The sequence below is a fragment of the Cucumis sativus genome, chromosome 6 (assembly GCF_000004075.3).
Source record: "Cucumis sativus cultivar 9930 chromosome 6, Cucumber_9930_V3, whole genome shotgun sequence".
NCBI lineage: Eukaryota > Viridiplantae > Streptophyta > Magnoliopsida > Cucurbitales > Cucurbitaceae > Cucumis > Cucumis sativus.
Genome location: NC_026660.2, coordinates 1279038 through 1303623, shown reverse-complemented (window position 1 = coordinate 1303623; position 24586 = coordinate 1279038). Strand labels below are relative to the sequence as shown.

Here is a 24586-nt window from a genome sequence, read left to right as displayed (position 1 = left end):
CAAAAACTTTTGAAGATATAATAAGTAATATTTCCACTACGGGAGTCCAAAACTTTACATGGTTAATCGCAATGGCGTAATGATCCATCTCTTAAATCGAATGATATATGACTTTTTGTTTACGTCATATCTTACTAGTAGATTCTTTTACCTTATTTTTAGTAATATTAAGGATGACCATCTATACTATAACTCCAACGTGACGATAATGCATATCATGATTTATTACTTTTATTACAGTTTATTAGGATTTTACATAAACGGAGGTCGTGTGACCTCCATTTTTATCAATTTAAACAAAATCTTCATAAAACATCTAAAAGATGGACATATCGCATTACATTATGGCTACCATGAATATGATCATTCCCAACAAGAGTATAAAAATGTGATAGTGGAGTATGACGTAAATAGAAGGTTAAATTTCATACATTTGTAAGAGTCTCATAAATTGTATAGACAGATCACTAGTAAAAAAATTCCACTTTAGACTCCATATAAGCAAAAAGAACCTCCATATTTCAAGTAATTTTATGCATCTTTTTGTGACCAACTTTTCATGTAGTTTTGTGGTAACAGTCATGTAAGAGCTAGAAAGGAGGAGAGGGGGGAAAAAGAAAGGAAACCCTCAACAACTTTACCAAAAAAAGGCTATTCTCCTGAGTTGGATTCCCAAAAAAAGAGAGAAAAAGAGGGCCTTCCCATAGAGGTTTGTTCGTAAAGAAAATTGAGCCTAATCTTTCTTTTCTTTACAGAAGAAGTAAACAACAGAGCATGAACTAGAATGCAAAAAGGGGGGCTGTAATGTAGGGTCCCATTTTGCACAAACATTGTAATTGAATGTAAAAGAAGACATTAAAGATTGATACGACTTCTGATCAACTAATCAAATTTGCAAAAGTCCCATCTCAAAATCATGTGGTGCCCATAATTTTGAGTTTTTTCCTTTATTTTTTTTGGAAAACTCGTTTTTTTTTCTTCTTTTAACTCAATGATTTCGTAGATTGGGAGGAGAAGATGAGTGTTGGGGGCTTTTTCTGGGTGCCATTTACTTGGGGTAGATGAGAATGAATGAGTGTTGTGTGGCTAGGGATAGGGTTGAGAATTATTTATTTATTTTTTATTTTTTATTTTTTTGGTAGGGGAAGAGGAGAATAATTTCGTCGGCAAGAGATGTGAGAAAAATGTGCCAAATCACAAGGTTGCGTTACCAATAATATAACTTCATCAACGTGTTGTTGTCCACCATATAATTGACATTTTATACTTTGCAGCCGCAACTATATGCAACTTGGGCAAATTGTACGACCTCTCATAACTCTAGTTTATCAAGAGGTTTTATCATTTATAAAACAGTTCATTGTGTTTGTTTGTTTGTTCTTGCTAAATTTGTAATGGATCATTCATTCTAATCAATCTAATACATAATCTAAACAATGTAACAGATTTGTTGAATTTGAATTTTTTTTTTGACTTTTTTAGTTAGTCACTTGAGATTTTGTATTTAGTAAAATTTTAGTATTAAGAATAGGTCTAAAATATTAGTGAGTACTTTGTTTTTTTTTTTTTTTTATCATTCTTTAAATATTAATCTAACATTTTAACTTAAGAGTGTAACAAGTAATTTGCTCTTATTTTCAATTTAAAATGTCTTACGAATAAACTTTCAAACTCTAATTGCAGAAAGAAGAAAAAAGAAAAAATATTTTTCATTCAGAGAACTGAAAAGGGACACTCAACCTCTATATGCTTACAAATAAACTGTAGAGAATTAAGATTACAGATATTACATTGTTTAGGAAATATATTACAACTTAACAAAATTATCAACTTATAACAATTACTAGGTTCAATTTTTTCCAACAATAGATGACATACATTAGCCATACCCTAAAGCATAATGACGTTATAACTACACCTGAAAACAGACATCTAAAGATAGAAAAAAAGAAAAGAAAAAAAAACTACTAGAATCAATTCAGCTATAGAACAGAAACTGAGGACAAGGTTTAATAAGAACTTCATCAATTTTTAAACTCTAGAAGTTCATTAAAAGAATAATTCTTTTGGAACCAAAAGTGGTACAGAAATAAAAATGTCAATGAAAGAAGACACCACCAAAACCAAAACAAGAAATAAGCATATCCAAGGGCAATAGAAGGGGGGAGGGAAGGGAACCCAGAAAAAAAGAAGAAAAAAAGGACAATAAATCTATGAATCTGGGTTTTATCATCGTTTAAAGTAGCATTTCCTAATGAAAGGCCAGGCTATATAATAAAGTGGAGGAGAAAAAATCTTAAAATACAGAACCCTCAGGTTGCTGCACCAGAGCATCCGGAAAAAATGCCTGCGCTACCAAAAGAATATTACAAAGACAAATTAAAAGTAAAAACTCCACAAACACTATAACACATGAAAACAGAATGGCTCACCCATCGAGGAACAACTGGGGAAGAAAGCGTAGAATTAAGGTAAGAAAAGTCCCCCTCCCCCATTTTCAAGGTATCTTTCTTTCAACTCTCCCCTAGAATCTATAAATCAATCCCGCTTTTTTTTCTAGGTTTTTCTATGTGTCAATAGCTGCTACCCATAGGTGGCATGCCGAAAGGTGGCATTGGAGGCATCCCCAATCCACCCATTTGTGGTGGTCCAGGCACAAACCCTGGCATTCCTGGTCCTCCTCCCATACCCGGCATAGGTGGTGCAGGCAAAGCAAGAGGCAGCAACTGAGCATACATGTTCTGCAGTTCAAGCTCACAATTTAGAATACAGAAACAAATACTGAACAGCCACTGAGCAAATTGATATGAGGATGATACAGAAACTGAAGGATTTACCTGCTGAGCAATAACGTCCTTCTCTTCCTGCTCTTTAGCCTTGACTTCTTTGGCAGCTTCAATCTTGTCCTTCACAAGTTCATCAACCTTTCCGGTATATTCTCGGATAAACTGTGGCATAAAGAGATTTTTTTCACCATGTTAAATATGTATATTAGGAGGAAGACAGTTAACAGCTTAACTGGGAAGATTAATTTCATCACAACCAAAACCCAAATTCCACCATTTCCTAGAAATTAGAAATCGTTGGTGGAAACCAAAGTATGAAAGTATAACCAGATTTAATGTACTACCTACCAATAAACCGGGATGCTAGAAAGTGTGGTATAAAATTAAGAGAAGGTACCTGCAACAGGTATGGGAAAGCAAAGTCGACCATGTTGTTGATCCAGGCAAGTTCAAGAGCAACGTCAGCCCGGATTAAGTCATAACAAACAAAGAGGCATGAAGCAAAGCATTCCTTCTTTCCCTGCACGGCAACCAAAATAATTTCATTTGCCAACTTTCGAGAAACAATAGAAAACGATGCATGCATAAACAGAGGCAAGAAGCAAGAAATCATATAATGGATCGTTGCATTGTTTTTTAAATGGTAAACCATGTCATGAACACTCCTGAAAGCACTGGAACAACCAGATGACAAAAAGATTTCACTAATCTCCTTCCAACCCATTTACCTTAGCTCCTTAGGTATGAGATCAAGGCCACCCCAAAAGAAAGTACCAAGTGACCCATGTTCAAAAGAAATGAAAGGAGAGCTAGATGATGATAATTTTATCTATTTGACCCAAATTTATCCAAATTGGGAATAACTTCTAGTGACAAACTCTTGATCCAATAAATGAACGAAAAATCTAGATCCAAGTCGAAACAAAGAGCATTTTTTAACATCCATCGAAAACAATTTGAACACTTAACATAATTTCCAATAATTGGATCTTCTGTTACTTTAACCATGTGGTTCCATCACTTGTAACAATATGAAATTCAGGGTTGAATAAAACATTTGCATCCTGCACTGTGCATATTTTTTAAACAACCAACTACAGAGATTGAACATACCTGTTCAATGAAGTAAACAAGCAACTCCTCGGCAAGTTCACGGTCACCAGATTGTGATGCTGTCTCCATTGCATCCTTGTACAGATTGTCTTTCTTTGACAAGGCAATGGATTGCTTCCATCTTCCGGCTTTCTTGTAAATGTAAGCTGCAACCCGTCTCATTTCAAGTAGCTCATGCTTCTCAATCTGCACAAAAATACATTATTAAATTGTTTGCAACCAGATTTATAATTCATCCAGCTGGAAAACACTTCACCTTCTGTGCAAGGCCTATTTGATCAAAGTTGTCGTGCAAATCAATCGATTCACGCAATCTATCATAGTCTTCCTCTTCAACATAGATTCCATTCAAGGCCTCATTCACAGCAGACACGTTGTTGCTCTGAACTGCAATCATGTATGGCTTCACAAGCAGCAAGTGACCAGCCTAATATCCAAGAGAGAGTGTACTCCATATCAAGATTCAAGAGCCAAGAAAACTACCAAAGTACGGAATTATAAGACTTTTTTCTTAAAAAAAAAACTCCAATATATTACCTTCCTCATAATATCAACAACTCTTGTGTGGTCTACACGAAGTGCAAGCACATTGAGAAGATCGTTAATCAGATCAGGATGCTCTTGCAAGTAAAAATGTACAGCCTTATAATATAATTCCACGTTTGCAACTTTGACTGCAACATCTTTAAATTGCATGTGATCCCAAGCTTCAGGAGAATGATTCATGATGGTGGTTGCAGCATTATCAAATTCATCGTACTGGATATACAAATAGGTGAGTTCCTTCCAATGTTGCTGCTCATCACAAGCTCGTATAAGCTTGGGAATATTAAGCCGGGTCGAGAACAGTTTGATATGCTCCATAAGCTTCTCATGGCGGTATCTAGCATACAACACTCCCAACTCAGTGAAGATACCCATATGAGCACGTTCAAGTCCCAGTCCACTCTCCATGAGAGAAATTAATTCATTGAAGCATCCTCTATTCTGATAATATTCACTGACCTCCTCCAGATCATCCACCTATTCATTGAAACACCAGCAGATAGTTAATCAATGATCAACTCACATAACACACCAGTACCGCAAGGGGAAAACACAAATCCATAAAGAAACAGCATCCATAGGGGTTATAATAGATATTGGTTGGCATCTTTGTGCTACACAGACATATCCTACAATTTTAAAAAATGAAAAGGGGATAGAGAGTAAAAATTTAGCAGGTTGAATTTGATTGTCATATTCACCTGGATAATAATGTTAAGACCACAGATTTGTGCCAGGCGGAACTCTTCAGCATCAACACAAGCAAAGCACACTTCCTTCCATGTCTTTGCACTGTTTGCTTTTCTTGCTGCATCAACAGCACCTTGGAACTGCTTCAGTTTTACAAGAGTGACAGCCAGCTTGGCCCAGTTAGATATGAAGGCAAATATAATTTTAGCAGCCTCGTATAAAGCTTCATCATAGAGGCGGTCGCCAACATTTTGAAGATTAGCCACATTTGGCATGAGAATAAATTCTTCAATCTCAGCCAACCGATCAATTTTAGCATAGGCATAAATCAGCTCGCTGTCCACCTTGGGCTCTTTGGCCTTCTCCCTAACCATCAAAAGGTACCTAACTAAATCATGATACACATTTGCATCCTCAGCAGCACGAATGACTTCCAGAAATTGAGTGGCATCATCTGCACGAATAAAGGACTCAATAGCATCGCTCACCAATCCTTCCCTCAGTTGAGCCTTTGCCACCTGGCTCCAAACTGCATCTTCTTCAACCCGGAATGCAAACTCTACAGCTCTTTCAATACTTTGAATGTTATCCAACAGGACATTGACAGCCTGAACATTCAAGTTGAACTTCTTGAAAATTGCAAATGCCTCTTCATACAGCTGTGCCTCCACAGCCACTTCCCCGACTGCAGGTCCATCAAAATTATCTAGCCTGTTAATGTAGTCCATAACTCTGGATGGATCAGCCTTGATGGCTGTCAATATAAGAAGATTCTGCAGATTAAAGTTTCCACTAAAGGCAGAGTTCTGCAGGACAATCTTTTCAAGAAGTTCAATCAACTCATGTGGCAGATCTGCTGTCATAAAAGCCTTAACAGCAGCTGAAACTTGCTCTGGACTCTTGCTTTCTGGCAAGGCTGTTGACACAACTTGGTCGATGAGCTGCCTTCTATATTCATTTTCAGGGTTAAGAACCTTCTCCCAAAGATCACCATCCATCCTCTCAACCACATATCTGCACAACCGTTCATACTTGTGAATAAATCATATTGCTACCAACGGCATACAGATAAACAACTAATTTTTTTTTAATGTATCACTAACCTTGCTTGCAGTTTGAACAAAGAGTTTTTGTTTGTAACATTAATAAGCTCATCATCACACTGTCCACGTCGATAGGCCACAACAGCTAAAGTGGGATCACGTTTTTCACAATATTTCCCCACAACACGTGAATCGTAGTACGGATTGGTGGTGAGGAAGTGTTCTGGATTATTATTGCTATCAATAATAATTTTACCCAGAGCATTATGTACATGTACATCTTGACTTCCCTCACTCACCAGATGCTCCAAAAATTGAGTAAGCAACCGCAATCGATTTCTGCAGCAAAAAAATTAATCATCTCTCATCATTCCATATAAATCAATCATATGGAGGAAAAAGATATTAATAAACAAGAATACAAGGAAAAGGGATCAGAACAGCACCTCTTTTCACATTCATCCACTAGGGGCTCCACAGGAAGCAAAGATCGGACAGAGAGAATCAAACCCTTAATGAAATCTTCAGGACACTCATCATCCAGCAGCTGACCCACAACTAAAGGAGCATTCCCAGGGTTCACCTACCAAATTATGCCAGCAAAAGTGATTTAACCAGTAATAACCTAAATATAACTTATTTTAGTCAGAATGAAAAGTGGAAAGTGAACCAAACTAACAAAGCTACACACCTTTTGAACATAGCCTTCAATGTAGCGGAGCATGTTATTTGTGTAAAGGTAATGTGTGAGATCTGGAACAAATCCAAACCGGTCACACACATTAATCAAAGGACGAGCATCTGGAAGCTTAGCTTCCATTAAAAAGTTCTTGGTTTTCTCGGCATCATAGAAGTTGGATTCTCTTGTTACACGTTCAACCTCCTTAATCTGTCCTGTTTTAGCAGCAGACTCAATGTACTTGAAGTGAATGTCAGGATCCTCACTGTAACAGAAATGTTAAAAGAAAAAAAGTTATAAATTAAACTTAAATCATAAAACTATAAATAACCTACTATAGATAACATACTATTTCTAACTGGAAAATTTACCTCGAACTCAAATATGACCCCAAGAAGAAGTACAAGCCCTCATAGGACTTAAATTGTTCAAAAAGTTTAATGCACGCATCAACCCCCAACTGTTCACAATATTCCTTTGCAACCTGTAGAAACAAACATCAGAATCTTAACCGTCATTGTTGTTTCGTTATTCTAAACCTGCTTCAGTTGGAAAAAATATGAAAACAAAAAAGATAAATGGAAGATGTTAAATATGTCAGTTACCTGCACTATTATCTGAAGGTTGCCTCTGAGATTCACAAGCAAAAGGTCCTTCATACACTCCAAAGCCCACTCACGAGACAAGGTACCAAAAAACTCTACAAGTGACTGCAGATAACCATATGTAAGATTGAATATACACAACCCAGCTAGGTGATATAAGAGACAAGGGAAAACTAGAGAAACCTGTGGTTCGATAGCATGTGTGTTCACGATGACTCGTTTAATATCTGGTAGTTCCGTATAATGCTGCAAATAGGTGGAGAAAAACAATAAACCTAGCATGAGTCCATAAAAACTGAAGGCATTATAGAACTGGAAAGAACATATAGTTGCTAAATGCAATCTTACCTGCAAAGCTCGCACGTAAAGCCCAGCCTTCTCACAAAGTTGTGCAATTCGAGGTCTATCATAATGACTAAACATTCCATTAGCCAATATGGCATCAGCTACATTTGGAAAAGTTACCAGATTGATTTCTAGGACCTATGTAGCACAAATCGTCAGTAAATAAAATTCCTAATAATGCCACAAGGTAGATGTTAAATTAATAAAGGTCGGGGGCAAAAACCTTTGTCTGGAGGAAAGCATGCTCAGGTAGATTTGGCTTCAAAACGTCTAACAGGAAAGCAGTAGCCTCACGAATCAAATTCCTCTGAGAAATATCAAAGCAGGAACCTTATTATAAGAATCATATGTAGTAATCCATTCATCCAAATAGTTGAGAAGAAACAAAATGAGAAGGCAAATATTCTGCACTTTGAGGGTGTGTTTGGCCTAAGGAGTTTGGAAGTAGGGGTCAGGAAGTAGGGAGTTATGAACTCCACTCCTTGGAGTTTGTGGGCTCCACCACTAAAACATCAATTTTATACCTTATGTCCTTATCGACTCCATACATTGTGGGCTTGAAAAACTCCCTAGACTTCATAATTCCTTACTCTACACTATTTTCACTATTCCACACCTTATCCCAACTTAATGATGGAAGAAACATAGGATGAGAAAGATGATAGCAGTATCTATCATTATTAAAATTCATAGCTCAAAAAGTAAGAATATATAACAAACCTGAAGAAAAAGATCAGTTATCGTGTTGTAGTCAACAGGGCAACCTCCTTCCATTTGTGACATCATCAATGCAAAGTTAACCGCTCCCTACAAATCAGGAAAAGAAATTCTCAGTCTCCCAATACAAAGAGGAGTGAAAATACTACTGTTCGTGAGAGTGCTTCTTTTCCCGTTTTTCATATAGGACCAGATATCAATTGAACATATGAGTTAACAGTGGTTAAAACAATGTCTCTGCATACCTGGGGGTCAGTTCGGAGAATTGTTTGCAAAAGGAATAAGTAGTCCGGTGTGTATCCAACCTACAGCAAGAAAAACTTCCATAACAATTCTTGCAAGAACTAAATGTGAAAAATTGAATAATAAGAAAAAGATCACTGTTCAAAACACTTCAAAGTCCAAAAACTTCGAGAAATTTTATCAAATGAACAATACTATCGAATAAAAATGCAAAAAACATATTTGGTGTCTTTATAATCGTAGAGACTTTAATGGTAGCAGAAAGGGAAACTAAGTTTAGGACTAACTTTAGAAGTTAATAAAACTCTGAAGCATGATATCAGATTATTCTGTACATCAAAGGGCGAAAAGACCTTTCTTTACCTGCTTTGAATATATAAGAATCTTGTCAAATTCCCTCCGCTCAGCAAAGGCAGCAACTACCTTCGGTGTTGCTCTGGCTTTTATATAGATTTTCAACGCCAGGTCATTGTCCACAGTCTACATGAATTAATAAGTAAAGGGAGTAGGTAAATTTTCCCTGAAACAGCAAAAAAAAAAAAAAAAACACAAAAAACAAAAAAAACCAAAAGAAAAGAAGAGAGGCATCAAACCTTCACAAGATCCCCTAGTTCCTCGCTGCATTCCAACTTGTCATCACCCAACCAGTTCTCCAAGAGGTTCTTCTTATTCTGGTTAACAACTAAACGAGACAGCTCCAATGACTCGAATGCGTTCAGCTTTCCTCTCGTTAATAGAGTTCCAAAATACTGCAGTAGAGGGGGTGTTTGACCAGTTTGCACCGGTACACTCTGCATTGTTGAATATATACAATGATTAGTATAAACCACATAATAGTTCAGAAATGAAAAAGAACTCCCTCAAGATGTCCGTCTCCTCAAGATCCAATCGTCATAAAAAATATAAAAAAATTGTGATCATGTCTTCAAACCAACATTATCTTTCTTAATACTAGAGGGAAAGATACTCAAATTACTGTCATTGATTTTCAATTTTCACTATTACTATGCATATGTACCAATTCTTCAGCACTCAAGGAAATGATACCATTTGCCAACACACAAAGATAGAAAGTAAAGCGAGCAAAAAGCGCGAGTGCGATCTACTTTCAGAAATCAAATTTCAACAAAATAGGGCACGAAAAAACACCATAACATGGAACCTACGAAGGTCATAAAAGGGGAAAAGATACCTGAAATTTTGCAACAGTATCTGGTGTGCGGAGGATCCCTTGAGGAGACTCAGCAGCCAATTCAGCAGCTTCTTTGTACTTTGTTTGAGCAAAAAGTTCTTGGAAACGCTGGACAACCTGCACAAATTGTGGAAGAATATATCAACCACCCAAAAGTTGCTAAGAGTGGCATGAATAATAATGGACGGCATTAATCAGCATTTCAATTTTCTAAATTTATTGTTTGCATATTTAGCTGAGTAGGAAAAAGAATACTATCAAAAAGGCACCAAGTAACCAACCTCTGACAAACAAGTTCCAACTATTCTTTTTTTTTTTTCTAAACGGAAACATATCTCTTTATCAATTAATGATAATAATAAATATTAATTAATTATAATAATAAAGAGCCAAAGCTCGAAGTACCTAAGGATCAACAGACGCAGAAGGACATCTCAACTAAGTTGACACACCTAAGCACCCACTATTTGAACCCAATACCGCCATTTTATGCTTTTTGGTTATATTGAATTCTCCAAGTTTCTTTAAACTACTCCCAACTTGCCTATTTGACTAATGAATGGGCTCAAAAGAGAACTCTGCCTATACAAGCAAGCTCACCAGATTCTCAGCACCAGGAAGATTTCCTCTTTTAGCAAGATTGACAGCAAGCTCTAAATTGTTCAACTGTCATAACCAATAAAAATTTTCATTAGTCTCAGACTCTCAATTATATACTAAAGAATGAAAAAATAATATATATATATATGTATACATATATAATTCCAAAAGAGAGAATTTTTCATGATTATACCTGGCCACTGACGAAGGAGATAATTGTTTGTTCATTGACGGTAGCCAGTAACACTTGACCCCTCCTGTTTATAGCATAAAATCCTCCCACCGAAGAAGCCTCTGCAGTCAAAAATATAGGATCTGGGCTGATCCTATTCCTATATACAGCAGCAGCTGTCTCTAAGTCATATACAAATAACAGCCCCAGCTTGGTGATCACATAGATCAAACTATATTTGTGCGATATCTGTAAGAAAATAATAAGTTCTAAAGTTTTAGAAAACGATCACTTGAAATTAATAAAAAAATGGTATACTAGAATCTTGGACAAGCTAAGCGAGTAACTGTCCAATACCTGCATTGCCACAGGAAAGTCATCAGCAAAATCAGGTGGAAAAAAGAGATCTGCTTGCTTCTTTGTAAATGATTGTTTCCCTGTCAATAATCACATGTAGAAAATGGTTATGTGAGACTTCATAAAACTACTTCAACATGTTTTGGTTCTACCATACTATCCTCAGAAACTTCCATTCCAAGGTTTTTGTTATATGTTATATGAATTCTTAGAATCTCTAACTCTAAGATCTCAATAAAATACAGATCAATTTTAAGATAGGGTTGTCCATGGATATTCAGGTCAATCACAGCATTGTGTAGCCCAAACTCATTTAAGATAGCAAATGAAAACACAGCTTACCCGTCACATGACATGTTTCAAAGATAGGATTTTAAAATTAACATTTTCACATCTAACATAATGAAGACAGAGATTCAATCGGGATACGACCACAAATCAGCAATACCACTTGCAGCACCAAAAATTTGTGAACACAGCAAAAAAAGATGGCAGATGCTGTTACAGAATGGCCAAACCTAATATTTTAAAGTTGAAGACACAGCAATCCATAGAACTACACAAATTAAACAAAACATATATATATAAGAGCAGGTTTACCTGGCTGGGCACCAAGTTCAATGACATGTAACTTGGACGTGATTTGTCCAGCGTTAAGTGTTTTTGTGGCAAAGGATATAAGAGTTGAAGGGTTCTCATTTCCAGGAAGCTGATCAAATAATTAAATAAGAACAGATAAAGCAAAGTAGTACATCAAATAATGCATAAAAAATCCAGGAACTGAGAACAGCCTCTTACTTTAAATTGAGCAAATGCTGCAGCATGTGCTTCAAGAGCTTGACTTCTCTGCTGATCCACAGAGAAGAGTTGCATATTGCCCTTCACAAGTTGTGGCCTCTGTATAATAAGAAAAAAGCAAATCAGAACTCCAACAACCCTAAATTTGTAAGCTTCATATTTCTAAATATTACAACAAATGTAAACAGGATAAAATTTAAGCACATAATTCTTAACTGTAAAAGATGGCCAAAAAACTACAAAATAAATAGTTATATCCATGAAGAACAGAAGAAGGCAAAAAGCCTATGTCACGAGTCATCCAGCTAAGTAGGAAATTGGAGGAGTGGTAACCATAACCAATAAGTTAGTGGTAACCATAACCAATAAGTTATAAGTTTTAATTCTAAGTTCCAAGGCTGAAAGCACTAGGAATGGTCTTCAATTTGCTTCAGGAAGAAGCATGTTTTGCAAACTATTACACACTGAAGCCTAAACCATAAACAGAGTTGGTAGTGTTTTAGCCCCAATCAAGTACATCATTGCGTATTACATTGTCAACCAACGAAGGGAAGATGGGCCTCAGCGTGGATAAAATTATTCAACCAATCCTGATTCTAAAATCAGACCTAACCAATACCAGTTAAATGTATTGTATCGACCATTTCTATCTGAGTCATTTTTCCTTTGTATGTGGAAGTGAAAAAAACTTTGCCATATGAACCTTGACCACTCAGAAACTTTTGGATGTGCAAATTGATATCTAAAGAAAAAAACAAAGAGTGCCATTTCCATGGAGAATAACAATTTAATAAAATGATTACATACCTCAGGTGAACCAGGTGCAATACCAATCAAAACCAACCACTTTTCAGAAGGATCACACCTATAGTTTATAATCTGATTGTTAGCCAGATTGGCTGTTCTCTCAAACACTTTCACAGGTTCAGACTCACCTACAAGAAACAAGAGTGAAGACAAATACGAGTGAACAAAGAGTAAATACCATAACTTCAATTGTTTGATAGCTGAGATAACTAATTGAAAAGAAAATAGAGAATGCTCCCAACCATCAGTAGACCAATGGTACACTGAAGTTTGAGTGACCAAGCCCAATGTCTTAGGGGTTATCCACTTCCAAAAGACAACCTATGAATAAAGCAAATTCATGAGTGCTCTTGACCGTGAATCTCAAAGAGAAAACCATCCTCCACAACAATCTCAAAGGTTCCAAATGAAAATACGGAATGGAGTTCCAACCTGTTCGGGCATCAAATGTGATTTCATTTTTGACTTCTGTTCAATGTTGAATATTTGTAGGTGGTCTTGAGTTGACCCCTGGACTTGAGCTACATGATGGTGCAAGAGAGGCAAAAGTTCAGAAGTAAAAAAAATAATAAAAATAATATATACACGGGTAATTGGTAGAAACCCCATACCAATAAATGAGCCACATCAATCATGGAAAGGATTTTCACAACATAAGGCTTGCATAGAGTGAGTTCAGTTCAGAACAGTCACTAAATCAAGAACATGTGTTCAAGTGATTCGGCATACTTCAAATGTAAATGTTGATATGAATCTTGTCTTTCCAGATGGAAAAGACTCCTGGTTTCTATAGCATGTTCATTTCCCAGACATTTTAAACGCATTAATTTCAAAACTCCATTTAAGGAATGTATGACAGTTGAACTCAAAAACCTAGAAACTTGGCCATGTAGAATGATCTCCTCACATAGAAGTTAGGTTGAGTAAACCTAATTTAGACGGAATTCAAATCAAATTCCACTAACTTGGCCATCATTGAACTTATGTAATGGAAAGGGAAGAACAGCAAAAGGCATGAACAAACAAAAAGAAAGGTCTAAAGGCAAACTTGACCATCATTAAACAATAGAATGCTTTAGAAAATGATTGGCATACATCTTCCAAAATGACACAGAATTAGAAATAATATCATGGATTCCAAATCTAAAATCTGTGTTTCTTATATCAGCATTTCTACAACACCAATATTTGAAAACAAAAAACCGTCAACTCAACATAATCATACAATACCTTTCAAGGCCAATATTCTAGAATTAGGATTCATAAGTGCTGAGTCCGCAGTTATAGGCCTCCTCAATGGCTGCATTGGCATGTTCATGTCAATAATCACAACACTATTCTGCGGTGCCGTTTCTCGAACGCAGATAAATTTATCTGATTCCATAGTCACGTGCGTAAACGTAATGAATTGCGGATTAATTCCAATGCTCGGAAGCTGAAAGTTCATCAGATCACACAACCCGATCAGTCAGTAAACAAAAACCATCATACAGCCAGAATAAAATTGTGTTACTCGATAAAAGAAAAGTAAAAGCCAGAAATGAATAATCAAATGCAAGATAGACCAGAAAGTCACAGATCTAAAGAGAACAAGTATCGGATCTGAACCAACTACAGCAAGAGATAGAAAATCAAAACGACTTAAATCAAGAAATCAAGCATGTAGCAGAGGGTAGGAAGTCGGAAAAAAATTGAAGAATGAAACACCCGTCTAAATCGAGTAAAACAAAATTAGGAATTAGGAATTAAGCTGAACAAGTGTAGAATTCAAAAATATTAAAAAGAAAAGTAAGAAGAATCAAACCGTTATGGCTTCCTTCATGGTGATCGGAGCGCTGGCGGCCGCCATGATGGGTGGATAATAAAAACACGCACGGATCTAACAAAAGAGCAGAAAATAGATAAAGAGAAAGGAAAGGTATAAAAGGAAGTGAAAGGAAAACGAGATCTGAGGCTAAGGACGAAACCCTCGGACCGTCGGAAGGACAGAGGGAAGAGAGAGAGAGAGAGAGAGATCTACAGAAGAAGAGAGAAAGAGGAAGAGAAAGAAAGAGAAGAAGAAGAAGAAGGAGCGAGTGGGAATATATAGTCTGGCGCTCTCGACTATATTAAAAGGAAGTGATTTCTTCTTCTTCCTTCTTTTTTTTTTTTTTTTTTTAATTTTTAGTTTTTCTTATTTCTTTATAAACGGATGAATGGAGAAATGGGAAATTCAATGTAATGATAAATAATAAAATATAGAAAATAGAAATGGAAAGGGGGAAATGGGAATTGTCTTAAAATAAAAAGAAAATTGGCGATGGCAACTATATGATATGATGCCAGATATGCATTTCATGTACGAGTCTGGAGACATGGTTTATTAAATTAATAATATTCGACCTGTTTCCAAATTTTAAGAATAATTCATGTTTTTAGCTTTACTTTCCATTGCTTTCAACTCATTATTTAATTAAACAACAAACTATAAGATTACTCCATCAAATTATTTCTTTTTTACTCTGGAAATGGTGTATTTGTATTTGTATTTACATTTTTATTTGGAGTGCAACTTTATATTTTTATACTATTTTTTATTAACTAATGATACCTTAAATATTCTATTTTGCTAATCACGTCAATTAAAGTAAATTTATTGATTAAACCAAGAACAGACTCAGAAACTATACCATTAATGGAATTCAACTCCAAAACTTACAATTCTCTCAAACTTTGGCCAATGAAAATTTATTTCATTACATAATTGTTGAAATAGGTCTTTTTTTCCTTTCTTTTTTGTTTTGTTCAACTTTTTGTTTATAACATAGTTTATTTTTATGTGTAAGTAGATTAAAAAACAAGTGAAGGATAATCTTTTCCCAATATTGTTTTACCTATTACTTCCTATAGTTCATACATCTATCTAATTTTAACGATTACAATATATTGGTTTGATAATTTTATTTGATTTCATTGCTTTTTGTTTTTTTAAATAAGTTAAATATTATAAAAGTAAAAATAAAATTATTTACGTTGTTCCTCGATTTTAAATTTGTTTTCCATTTGTTTCTTATGTTTCAAAATGTTACTCAAATTAGTCTTAATTGCTTTTATATATGCATAAGTTTTGTTCAACTTGCTTTACACAAGAGTATTTCTACTAGGATTAAATTATTATTGTGAAAATGTGATCTTCAACGGTAGTCATATAATATAGAGATCGTTGGATTTGGGTGGGCCAAAATGATTGTTGAAATTGGTCGAATAGGTAGACATCAAAGTTTGTCGCAGTGAGGTAGTCGTCGGCAAAATTAGGTCGGATCTAGTCTTCACTAGACATGGATGTTGGAGTGATCGTTGGATCAGACTTAATCAGTGGAGGTGATCATCGTGGTTGGAAACGTTGGAGAAATGTGGAGTTAATTATTTTAAGTATGAATTGTTTATTGTGGCAAAACGAGTGATAAAATTTATGTGGAATATTATCATTTCAAGTTGGAGCTCTAAACATTTTGGTGATTATGTATGTGATACAATAAAAGTTGAAAATATCGTGAAATTTTAGTTGAGGTTTGCTTAAACTATAATTAACCATTTTTAGTCCTCATTTCTATAAAGTAAGACAAACATTCGAATATCTATTATAAATGCTAGTGTAAATATTGATTTGCAAGTAGAACTTTACAAACGTTTTGTTGGGTGGTGAAATAAAAACATATCAAAATATTCAAATTTTGAGGGGAAAATAATATGAAAAAATTAAATGAAAAGAAAAGTTTGAATAAGTTAAAAATAAATATAGTATTTTTTTAAAATTCACTTTATTTAGAAAAAGAGTTTTGAAGTTGAAAACCAAAAGAAGTGGTAAGTCTAAAAAAACTTAAACCTTTGTGATAATGACATCAACTTGTGGAATAATAAAAGGTAGACAGATTCAATAAGGTTAAAGAATAAAATGAAAAAATATATACATCAAAATATTGTCTCCATTGTGAAAATTTTCAAAAAAATTTATTATTAAGTTTTTTTAAAAAATCGAAATTTGGGTGAAAATTTGAAAAATGCATACATTATTTTATATTTGATACTTTAAGTAGTTGATTAGTTAGTTAGGATATGGTGTTTGTTGGGGTTAGTTTTTATTCACTCTAGTTTGTGTTTGAAATTATAATCATTAGGTTTGTTTATTAATTTAATTTAATTTCCTACTTAGCCCACAAACATGAATATTATTGGTAAAATATGGTGATTTTTTTTTGCCAACATGAGTTTAACTCAACTGGTACCTGTGGACAAGAGGTCCCGTACTTAACCAAGAAGTAAGTTTATGATTGTATATTGATGGACATTGATTTTTGAAAAAGAAAATAATTAGACAATGTCTTGCGAAAAGAAAGGGGAGGCGACAACGAGCACTTAACCAATTATCAAGTGACGTGCTAGGCAAGGAGAAGTTGGTTAAGTATTAAACCTTAATGATTAGTCAGGTAAAAATGTGTTAAGTTTAAGAATGATACTAAATTAACACGTGTAACACACTAAGTAGGAGGGAGAAGTGTAATGCTAACTAACTTGTTTTAAGAGAGGTATGAATATATTTAATGATTAATTCAAGCGTTTAGATAAGAGGAAATTATATCATAGGATTAAAAGATGAACTTTATTATAGGACCGGCACAAGAGAGAAGAAGAGCTAGACAATAAGAAGAAGAGAAAAGGGAGAAAATGACGGCTTAGGAGTGAGCGACCCTTCAAGAAAAAATTGTTACCAAAGTCATGTTGTTAGATATGCTTATACTCTAATCTCATATATACATATAAAAGAACATGACCAATTAGAAGTATGTCTATGTTTGTGAAGTTGTATTGTTGTGATGTTTGTCTTTATACAAAACCATTAGTCTTATTGATGATCAAAAGCTAACTATTATGTGCACATAAGAATAGAGGCTATCATGCGTTGAATGGTCAACTTGAAAGAAGGATGGCTAAATGTGTTGAGTGCTATATGTTAAATTAAGTGGATGGCTAGAGCAACTAGTATTGAATAAGTGTCCATAGAGATGTTGATGGTGAACTGGTAATCACCAGTTGGAAGTTTAATATCCATGTGTTAGGAATAGGTAGAGGCTAATATGACTATTGTGTCGTTTAGAGTGTAGTGGCGTTAAGGCGTTTTTGAAACTAATAAAGCTTTTATTGTATACAATTGTATTCTTCAAACATATTTCTAAATTCTTGTCACTCACTAAGCTATTAGCTTACATTTTAAGTTTCTCATCTCTAGGTTAAGCGAACAATGGTCATCAGGCAAGATGAGAGGAGATCGTTGCTAAGTACTTGATGTGCGCGTAGTAGTAGTTAGCATAAATTTTGTAATCCTTAAGTTGTAAGTTGTAGGCTTGTGTTGTAACAAGTTATTAATAAAAGGATTACCAATTTTCATATCACATGATGTCCTACCACTTAGTATAAGCTTTCACCAGCATGGTCACGTCTAAGGTTTTAAATTTAAAGTACGTAGATGTTCTGGTGTTCCACCTCAAAACATTGGTTCACCCACGTCATATCCACACTCGTTATGTAGATGGAAAGTTATGGGTAGGGGTGTGCCACCTAGGAGTGTAAGTGTGTTGGGTTAGGGAGATTTTTTTGGACCAACCCAAAATTTCGAGTTGGTCGAGTTGACTACCCAATTAACCCAAATAAGATCTTCAACTCAACCCAACCCTCAAAATTCAGAAGCTTATAAGTAAGCTATTTTGTGGGTTGGACGGCCCATAAATAAAAAGTTGTCTGTTGAGTTTGGTTGGGTTTAGGGTTATTTATTTATTTTTATTTCTTTTTATAAGTATATCGTTAATTATTTATTAACTTCAAATGAAGCTCAAATATTAAATATCAAAAATCAACATATCTATTACAAACATTAAAAAAAAAAAAAACATCATAACAATATGTATTATAACATTTATAAGTTGTATTATATATTTTAATAATATTAGAAATTTGAGTTAGGTTGAGTCAATTCATATTTTTAAAATTGTAACCCAAACCCAACCCAATTCGAAAAAAACATTAAAAAACTCAACCAAATCCATCAAAATAAATACCAACCGAAATCAACTTTTACAATTTGAGTTGGGTAGTCCGGGATATTCAGGTTGTTGAGTTATTTGAACATTTCTAGTGACAGCTGACAAAAACTTAGCTTAACTGATATTTATACGTACTTGAGGACGGAGAGATCTTGGATTCTAATATCCCTACCTCAATTTATATTAAAAAAGATATTAAAGAAGAAAGTTGGCAATGGAAATTCTTGATAGGCCTTTTACCTATTATATGCTATGACAACTAAACTAAGTGTATATGTAATTTTGATGAGAGGAAAGATTTTGCACACAACCGTGTGCCTTTGCAAGAAGAAGAAAAAAACAATTGTTGAGCCTTGTCAGAGAGAAGAAAGTACACTAGATGAAATTTTGTTATAGTGTGTTATTTTTTTTTGTAGAGTACTACGAAATTGAATTAATGTTCTTCTTGTTGTTTATTTTAAGTTACTGAGTTGTGGTACTTGAATTCAAATAGTTCTTGCTCGAAATTTATGCAAGAATAAATAAATGTAAAACAGACTAAACAATATGTCTCAAACTCTCACTTCACATGTTAGAGTCATATAAGCAATCAAATCATAAAAAATGTAAATAATAAGACAAAGGGAAAAAGAAGAACGACACAAAATATATATTGGTTTGTTGCAAATTCAGGACTACATACGTCCAGACTTCTACAACTACAGGTTTTACCATGATGGAGATTGAAAAGAAGCCTCTAGCATTTTCAACAATGTTTCTACACTATAAATATTGAGTTTTATATCATAAAACTTGTGATTTATGAATGTTAAACTACTTTATTACTCAATAATTTTGTTATTGGGGTATTTTTCAACAAATTGTTGTTGAACAAGAGATCTCCTCGTTATAGATTTATAATCCAATATACAAGATTCATTGACCATAATATGAGTATTTGAATTTTATGTAGATACATAAATATGAATCAAGTTTGAGCAATAGTCTAAATAGTCTATAGTATAGGAATAAGATTGAGTGTCTTAATTCTAAGGACACTATGAATACGATTCATGTTTTATTTAGTGCAAGTGGAGTCATCACGAGACGCTTATGTAGAGACATGTGAATGAGCGAATCATATGCAATGATATTATATAATAAACACTGGCCATGAAATATTCACTTTTACATTATAACATCACTTATCGTTTAAAACTTTATACTTTTACTTTTGATGACCTAGGTAACTCGATCTTAATCCTTAACTGACTATGAACTCTTATTTACCTTGAATTATCTTTAAATATATATAGGTGATGACAAGCTCAACGATGCTGACCCAATAGACCTCCCATTTTAGGGATAAAACTGAGTTGGTATCTAGGGACATATAGTCCAAAATGGAATTTGCCCTTACCCACTTCTAAAGTTCGTAGAGATCTTGTTTCCTTAAGCGCTAACTCTATGTCTTGAACATAGGGGCTCCACCCTTTCACTAGTTCGAGAGTAATTTTGATTATAGGTTGGACCATAAACCAATTGTTCATTAGAATATCATTAATTTTATAAAGTTATATTATCAATAAGAATGAAACTTTATGTTGCAAAGTGATGTGAATTGACCAAACATCAAACTATTAATTAAATTGTATTTAATCATTTTGATGTAATTTTAGTATTTTCTAGTTTTATCCTTTTTAATAAGATTTAAGTAAGGTTAATTTAGTATTTTCACATTGCATTGAAATTCTACTGGGAAACTATCCAGTATTGCCTTTAGGTTGTTTATGGAAGGTTAGTATTGCCTTTAGGTTGTTTATGGAAGGTTTTTTGGCATATTGAATTTGGAATGAGATTTTCCTCCTAGTTGATAACGAAAATTCATCACAACCTTTGCAATTCTTGATCTAAAGGGTTGCATGCTTGAGCATTCTAGTAAGTATGATCAATTTGCTTGTGAAGTGTTCAAACCTTGAGTCTTATCTCTTGACCTTCGATTAAAAAGTAATTTAATCATTTTCTTTGGATTGTTGTCAAATTGATTTTGGGTATTATAATTTGTTATTAGGGATTCACCAATTGGTTTCTGATTTTCAAATTCTAGGGTTTTCATATCAAAAGCGATTATTAAATACCAATAGTAATAGCCCATTCAATGGTAAAATACTAGGGAAATTGTTAAAAATAGAAAACGGACAAAATATTTACACTTAAAAAATCAAATGTAATTAATTTTATTTTTAGTGATATTTCTACAAATGTTTTGTTTTTTGTTTTTATTGTATTTGTGAAAAAATCCCCAAAATACTAATTAGCAATCAGCAGTTACCATTTGAAAAGGTTGATAATTCAATGTTTTTACCATTTCAAAAAGTTGATAATTCAATTTTTTATCATTATTTATTTTATTTACATTTTGTCATTCATCAACATAATTGTTAAACTTAAAAAGTATGAAAAAATGAAAATTCTGCCTATATTATAATTTTTTTTCTCTACTATTAAAATAGGTATATAGGAAGAATCTTTACAGCTTAGTTTTTCATTTCATTTTTCATAAATTCTCGTATTACCTTTTGTTAAGTGGTTGTGACATTTCGAATGTTGGTGTTTATTTGAAAAATACTAGAGGTAGCGTATGAGAGATAATAGATGTGACTTTTTCAATTTTTAGTTTACATAATAAATTTATATATTTTAAAAATGAGTACAATTGATGTTGACAAGATCGTAACTCTTCAAAATAGAATGTCATATGTGCCATTTGGATGCATCTATTCGGAGTTGAAGTTTTTACGCACATCAAGTGTATTGATTCTTCTAAAATATATGCGACATGTCAATGAAAAAAGAAAAAGAAAATTGCATCAGATGACAAAAAATTGGTTTTAAATTTGTTATTTTTACAATTTAAAAATTGCAAGTGACGTGGATTCTATTATCATAGATTATTTCGTCGGTTTTGCAAACTCCAAAATATATATATATATATATATATATATATGAAAATTTCCCCTGGTTTTAACCAAGTTTTTCTTCTTTTGTTAATTATTATCAATTCTTTTTCTTTATTTATTAAAAAAGACTTTTCTTAGATAAAAACAAAACCATAAATTTATAAATTTAAAGTGGAAAAAATGTAGACGATATGATGATGTGTCATAGTCTTCCTCAACTACTCAATATATGGTCCTAGTCAGCGGTTGGCAAAAGGGAAGTGACGCATCTGGCACTCAAAGTGGAGACCTTTTTATGGGCAAAGGCTTGGGCCGAAAGTGAAACATATAGCCCGGCCCATCTTTCCACCTGGGCCATTTACCCTTTATCTAATTGTCATGAGTCAAAGAATTCAGTGCAAAGCGATAGACATACATTCCTATATGTCCATCATATAATAATATTCAATTAAATTCAAAATTGAACCAATGATTACAATAAAACTCTAAGTTTAAATTCTCCTAAAATTGTAATGACAAACAGAAAAAACTTAAAAGAAACCCAATCTAGAAAGTGTACCTTACCCTCTCATCAACATGGTTTTTGTTTGATTACATAAATAAGATGGAATCAAATCTAAAAACTAAAAACTAATGTTGTAGGTGGATAGAGAAAAAATGAAGAAAATGACTAGTCTGGTCATACGTCCAAAACGACCACTCAGATAAAAAGATATGACCTAACTAAAGACAAAGTTGTGAATTTATAGTCGTCCGTAGGTGCTTCGACGCTATGGGACAACGCTACAATGCTCTAATTTTTTTTTTATTCTATATTCAAGTGTTGCATCGCACTCCCTCCCTTAGTGGCAGTTACGTAATTTTGAGTTTTTTGCCAAATCTCTTCGTAAGGACTCCAAATTGGTCTGTTTTAGCTCCATTTTTTTTTCTCGTAATGCTCTATCTTACCTCTTTGGTGCTTGAAACTGTAAAATAGTCAATTAAGAATGTAAATTCAAGGAACAAACTAAAATTAAGTAGAATATGATATCGTATTTTCAACCTTATTAGATACGCTTATGTTTCATGCCTTTATGAATGTATATGACCTAAGTTTATAAATATGTTTTTAACCATATTTAGTTTTTTTTTTTCTTTTAAAAAAAAATTGAGCTATGCAATGTTTATAAGAAACAAGAGAGTGATTTTTCCATAGGTCATGTGAATGTATTGTCGTAGTGTCAACCTACGGTTGTCAGAGGATTTTAGGCTGAAAGAGGTCATAACAGAAGATTCTAGAATCTAAGCCTAAGTGAGAACATGTATATGTAAATTTTGGTATTAGTTTAGGCCTAGATTAACCCTTGGAAGGTAACTCTATGTGTACAAATGAGTGTGGATATTGCGGTTGAGTTGCTACTGTTGTAGGTACCTGAATATGTGTGAGCTCAGTTTAGCCTTATATTTCCTTTGAATCATGTGTGAGCTATTCTCGATCGTATATTCAACGTGTTTTGTTATGGTGGATCGATATATGGCAAGAGTTTGATGGCGCCAAATACGTGAGCTCATGTTTTATTATATATTGTTGAGATTGAACATGTGTGAGAGCTATGCTTGGCATATTATATTTGTTATAGTTTGTGGTGTTTGAAATATGGATAGTTTTAGTGTCTTTCTAAAGAATTTGTAGATGTTTAGCAATTTGGGATTATGAAATCTCGTTTATGGTTTCACTCTCAAAACTATATTTAAATCTTTCTTATTTAAGTTTTATAAGCTAAGTTTTATGTTATTGAAACTTGCTAGTTGATAGACTTTAGCTCATACTTTTAAATGTTTTTCTTCTCCCCTTAGGTCACGGTCTAGTTTTAGGTGTTCGTTGGACATGACACCACTTATTTTGTAGAGCATTATAGGCATGTGTATTTTGAATGCATCATGAGGATAGTTAGGAGTGGTGATGGTTGTAGCAAGGATGTCTGTTTTTAATCATCTTGTAACTATTTGTAGTGTAGTACTTCAAATTAGTTTGGAAATCTTGCTATATTGATGAGAGAGTGGTGAGACACACTTGATGTTTATTTTGAAATGGTTGAACTTAGAAGTGTATTATGAGTTAGTCTATTTTTTTATGGGAGATTTTGTCGAAATTTTTACATAATTTAATTTTATAAAAGTAGGTTTTGCAAATCTTTGTTTTGAAGAAAAATATTCAAAATGTAACTTCATGTCTCCATCTAGGTTAGAGGAGTCATATGGAATGGTGTGTGACATTTTGATTGAAGGATTCTTGTTTCCACTATAACTTTTCGTGAAGATCGATGTTTTGTTAGAAATTTGATTAAAGCAACTCAATAAAGTTTTGTGATTTTTTTTCCTTTGATGATAGTTGGTGGTGAAAGGGAAAGGAATATCGACAAACAAATTTTAGATTTTTTTTTAGATAATCATAAATTCCATGTGATAAGGATGTTGATCATTTGTGTTTGGATGGTTGATAGTGGTACATCAAATCGTATTCATATTAGTTGTGATTTGTGAATTGTAACTAATGCGAGAACAATGGATAGCTGCTTGATCAGGTTGTCGGATGGAAACTATGTCATTAAATGCAATGGAAAGGTCATCGACAAAGGGATTTGACATTTTAATTAAAGAATGCCTTCTTTATTTTCAACAATGGACGAGCAATTAAATTCCAATACTAACAATTGTATTATGGTGTTCAATTACAAATTCTTTAGTCTCACTTTTTTAATTTAAAATAGTTTATATGCTACACAAACGACGTATATAAATGAAACGTAACTAAAGATGAGATTAAAAGAAAAATAAAGTTGAAAAACCAAGCTAACTGAAACAACTTTCAAAAGAACAAGTGTGTTACCGTAAATA

At 33.7% G+C, this 24586-nt stretch overlaps 1 protein-coding gene across 2 annotated transcripts; it reads right to left on the bottom strand.

Moving 5' to 3' along the window:
- Nucleotides 1-2120: 2120 nt before the first annotated feature.
- On the bottom strand, nucleotides 2121-14785 carry LOC101222626 (clathrin heavy chain 1). 2 transcript variants are annotated; one of them, XM_004138369.3, is made up of 30 exons: nucleotides 14498-14784; nucleotides 13924-14128; nucleotides 13126-13214; nucleotides 12936-13014; nucleotides 12694-12821; nucleotides 11887-11985; nucleotides 11689-11797; nucleotides 11089-11168; nucleotides 10753-10980; nucleotides 10560-10625; nucleotides 9960-10076; nucleotides 9361-9558; nucleotides 9131-9247; nucleotides 8770-8829; nucleotides 8528-8614; nucleotides 8031-8114; nucleotides 7811-7945; nucleotides 7646-7708; nucleotides 7463-7567; nucleotides 7229-7341; nucleotides 6870-7122; nucleotides 6625-6761; nucleotides 6239-6517; nucleotides 5147-6149; nucleotides 4437-4922; nucleotides 4156-4326; nucleotides 3900-4085; nucleotides 3184-3306; nucleotides 2838-2948; nucleotides 2121-2741 (listed from the first exon to the last, which is right to left on the bottom strand). In XM_004138369.3, the coding sequence occupies exons 1-30, from the start codon at nucleotides 14540-14542 to the stop codon at nucleotides 2574-2576; spliced, it is 5124 nt and encodes a 1707-aa protein (XP_004138417.1). In that variant the 5' UTR covers nucleotides 14543-14784; the 3' UTR covers nucleotides 2121-2573. The 2 variants fall into 2 exon arrangements, with proteins under 2 accessions (XP_004138417.1, XP_011656416.1); XM_011658114.2 differs by having other exon boundaries at nucleotides 7463-7708; nucleotides 14498-14785.
- Nucleotides 14786-24586: the final 9801 nt, after the last annotated feature.

Coding starts and splice junctions, on each gene's coding strand:
- LOC101222626 (XM_011658114.2), bottom strand. CDS start 14,542: ATGGCGGCCGCCAGCGCTCCGATCACCATGAAGGAAGCCATAACG. Junction 8,615..8,769: donor TTCTCCGAACTGACCCCCAG/GTATGCAGAGAC, acceptor CCTGATTTGTAG/GGAGCGGTTAACTTTGCATT. Junction 3,307..3,899: donor TTGTTTACTTCATTGAACAG/GTATGTTCAATC, acceptor GTTGCCGTGCAG/GGAAAGAAGGAATGCTTTGC.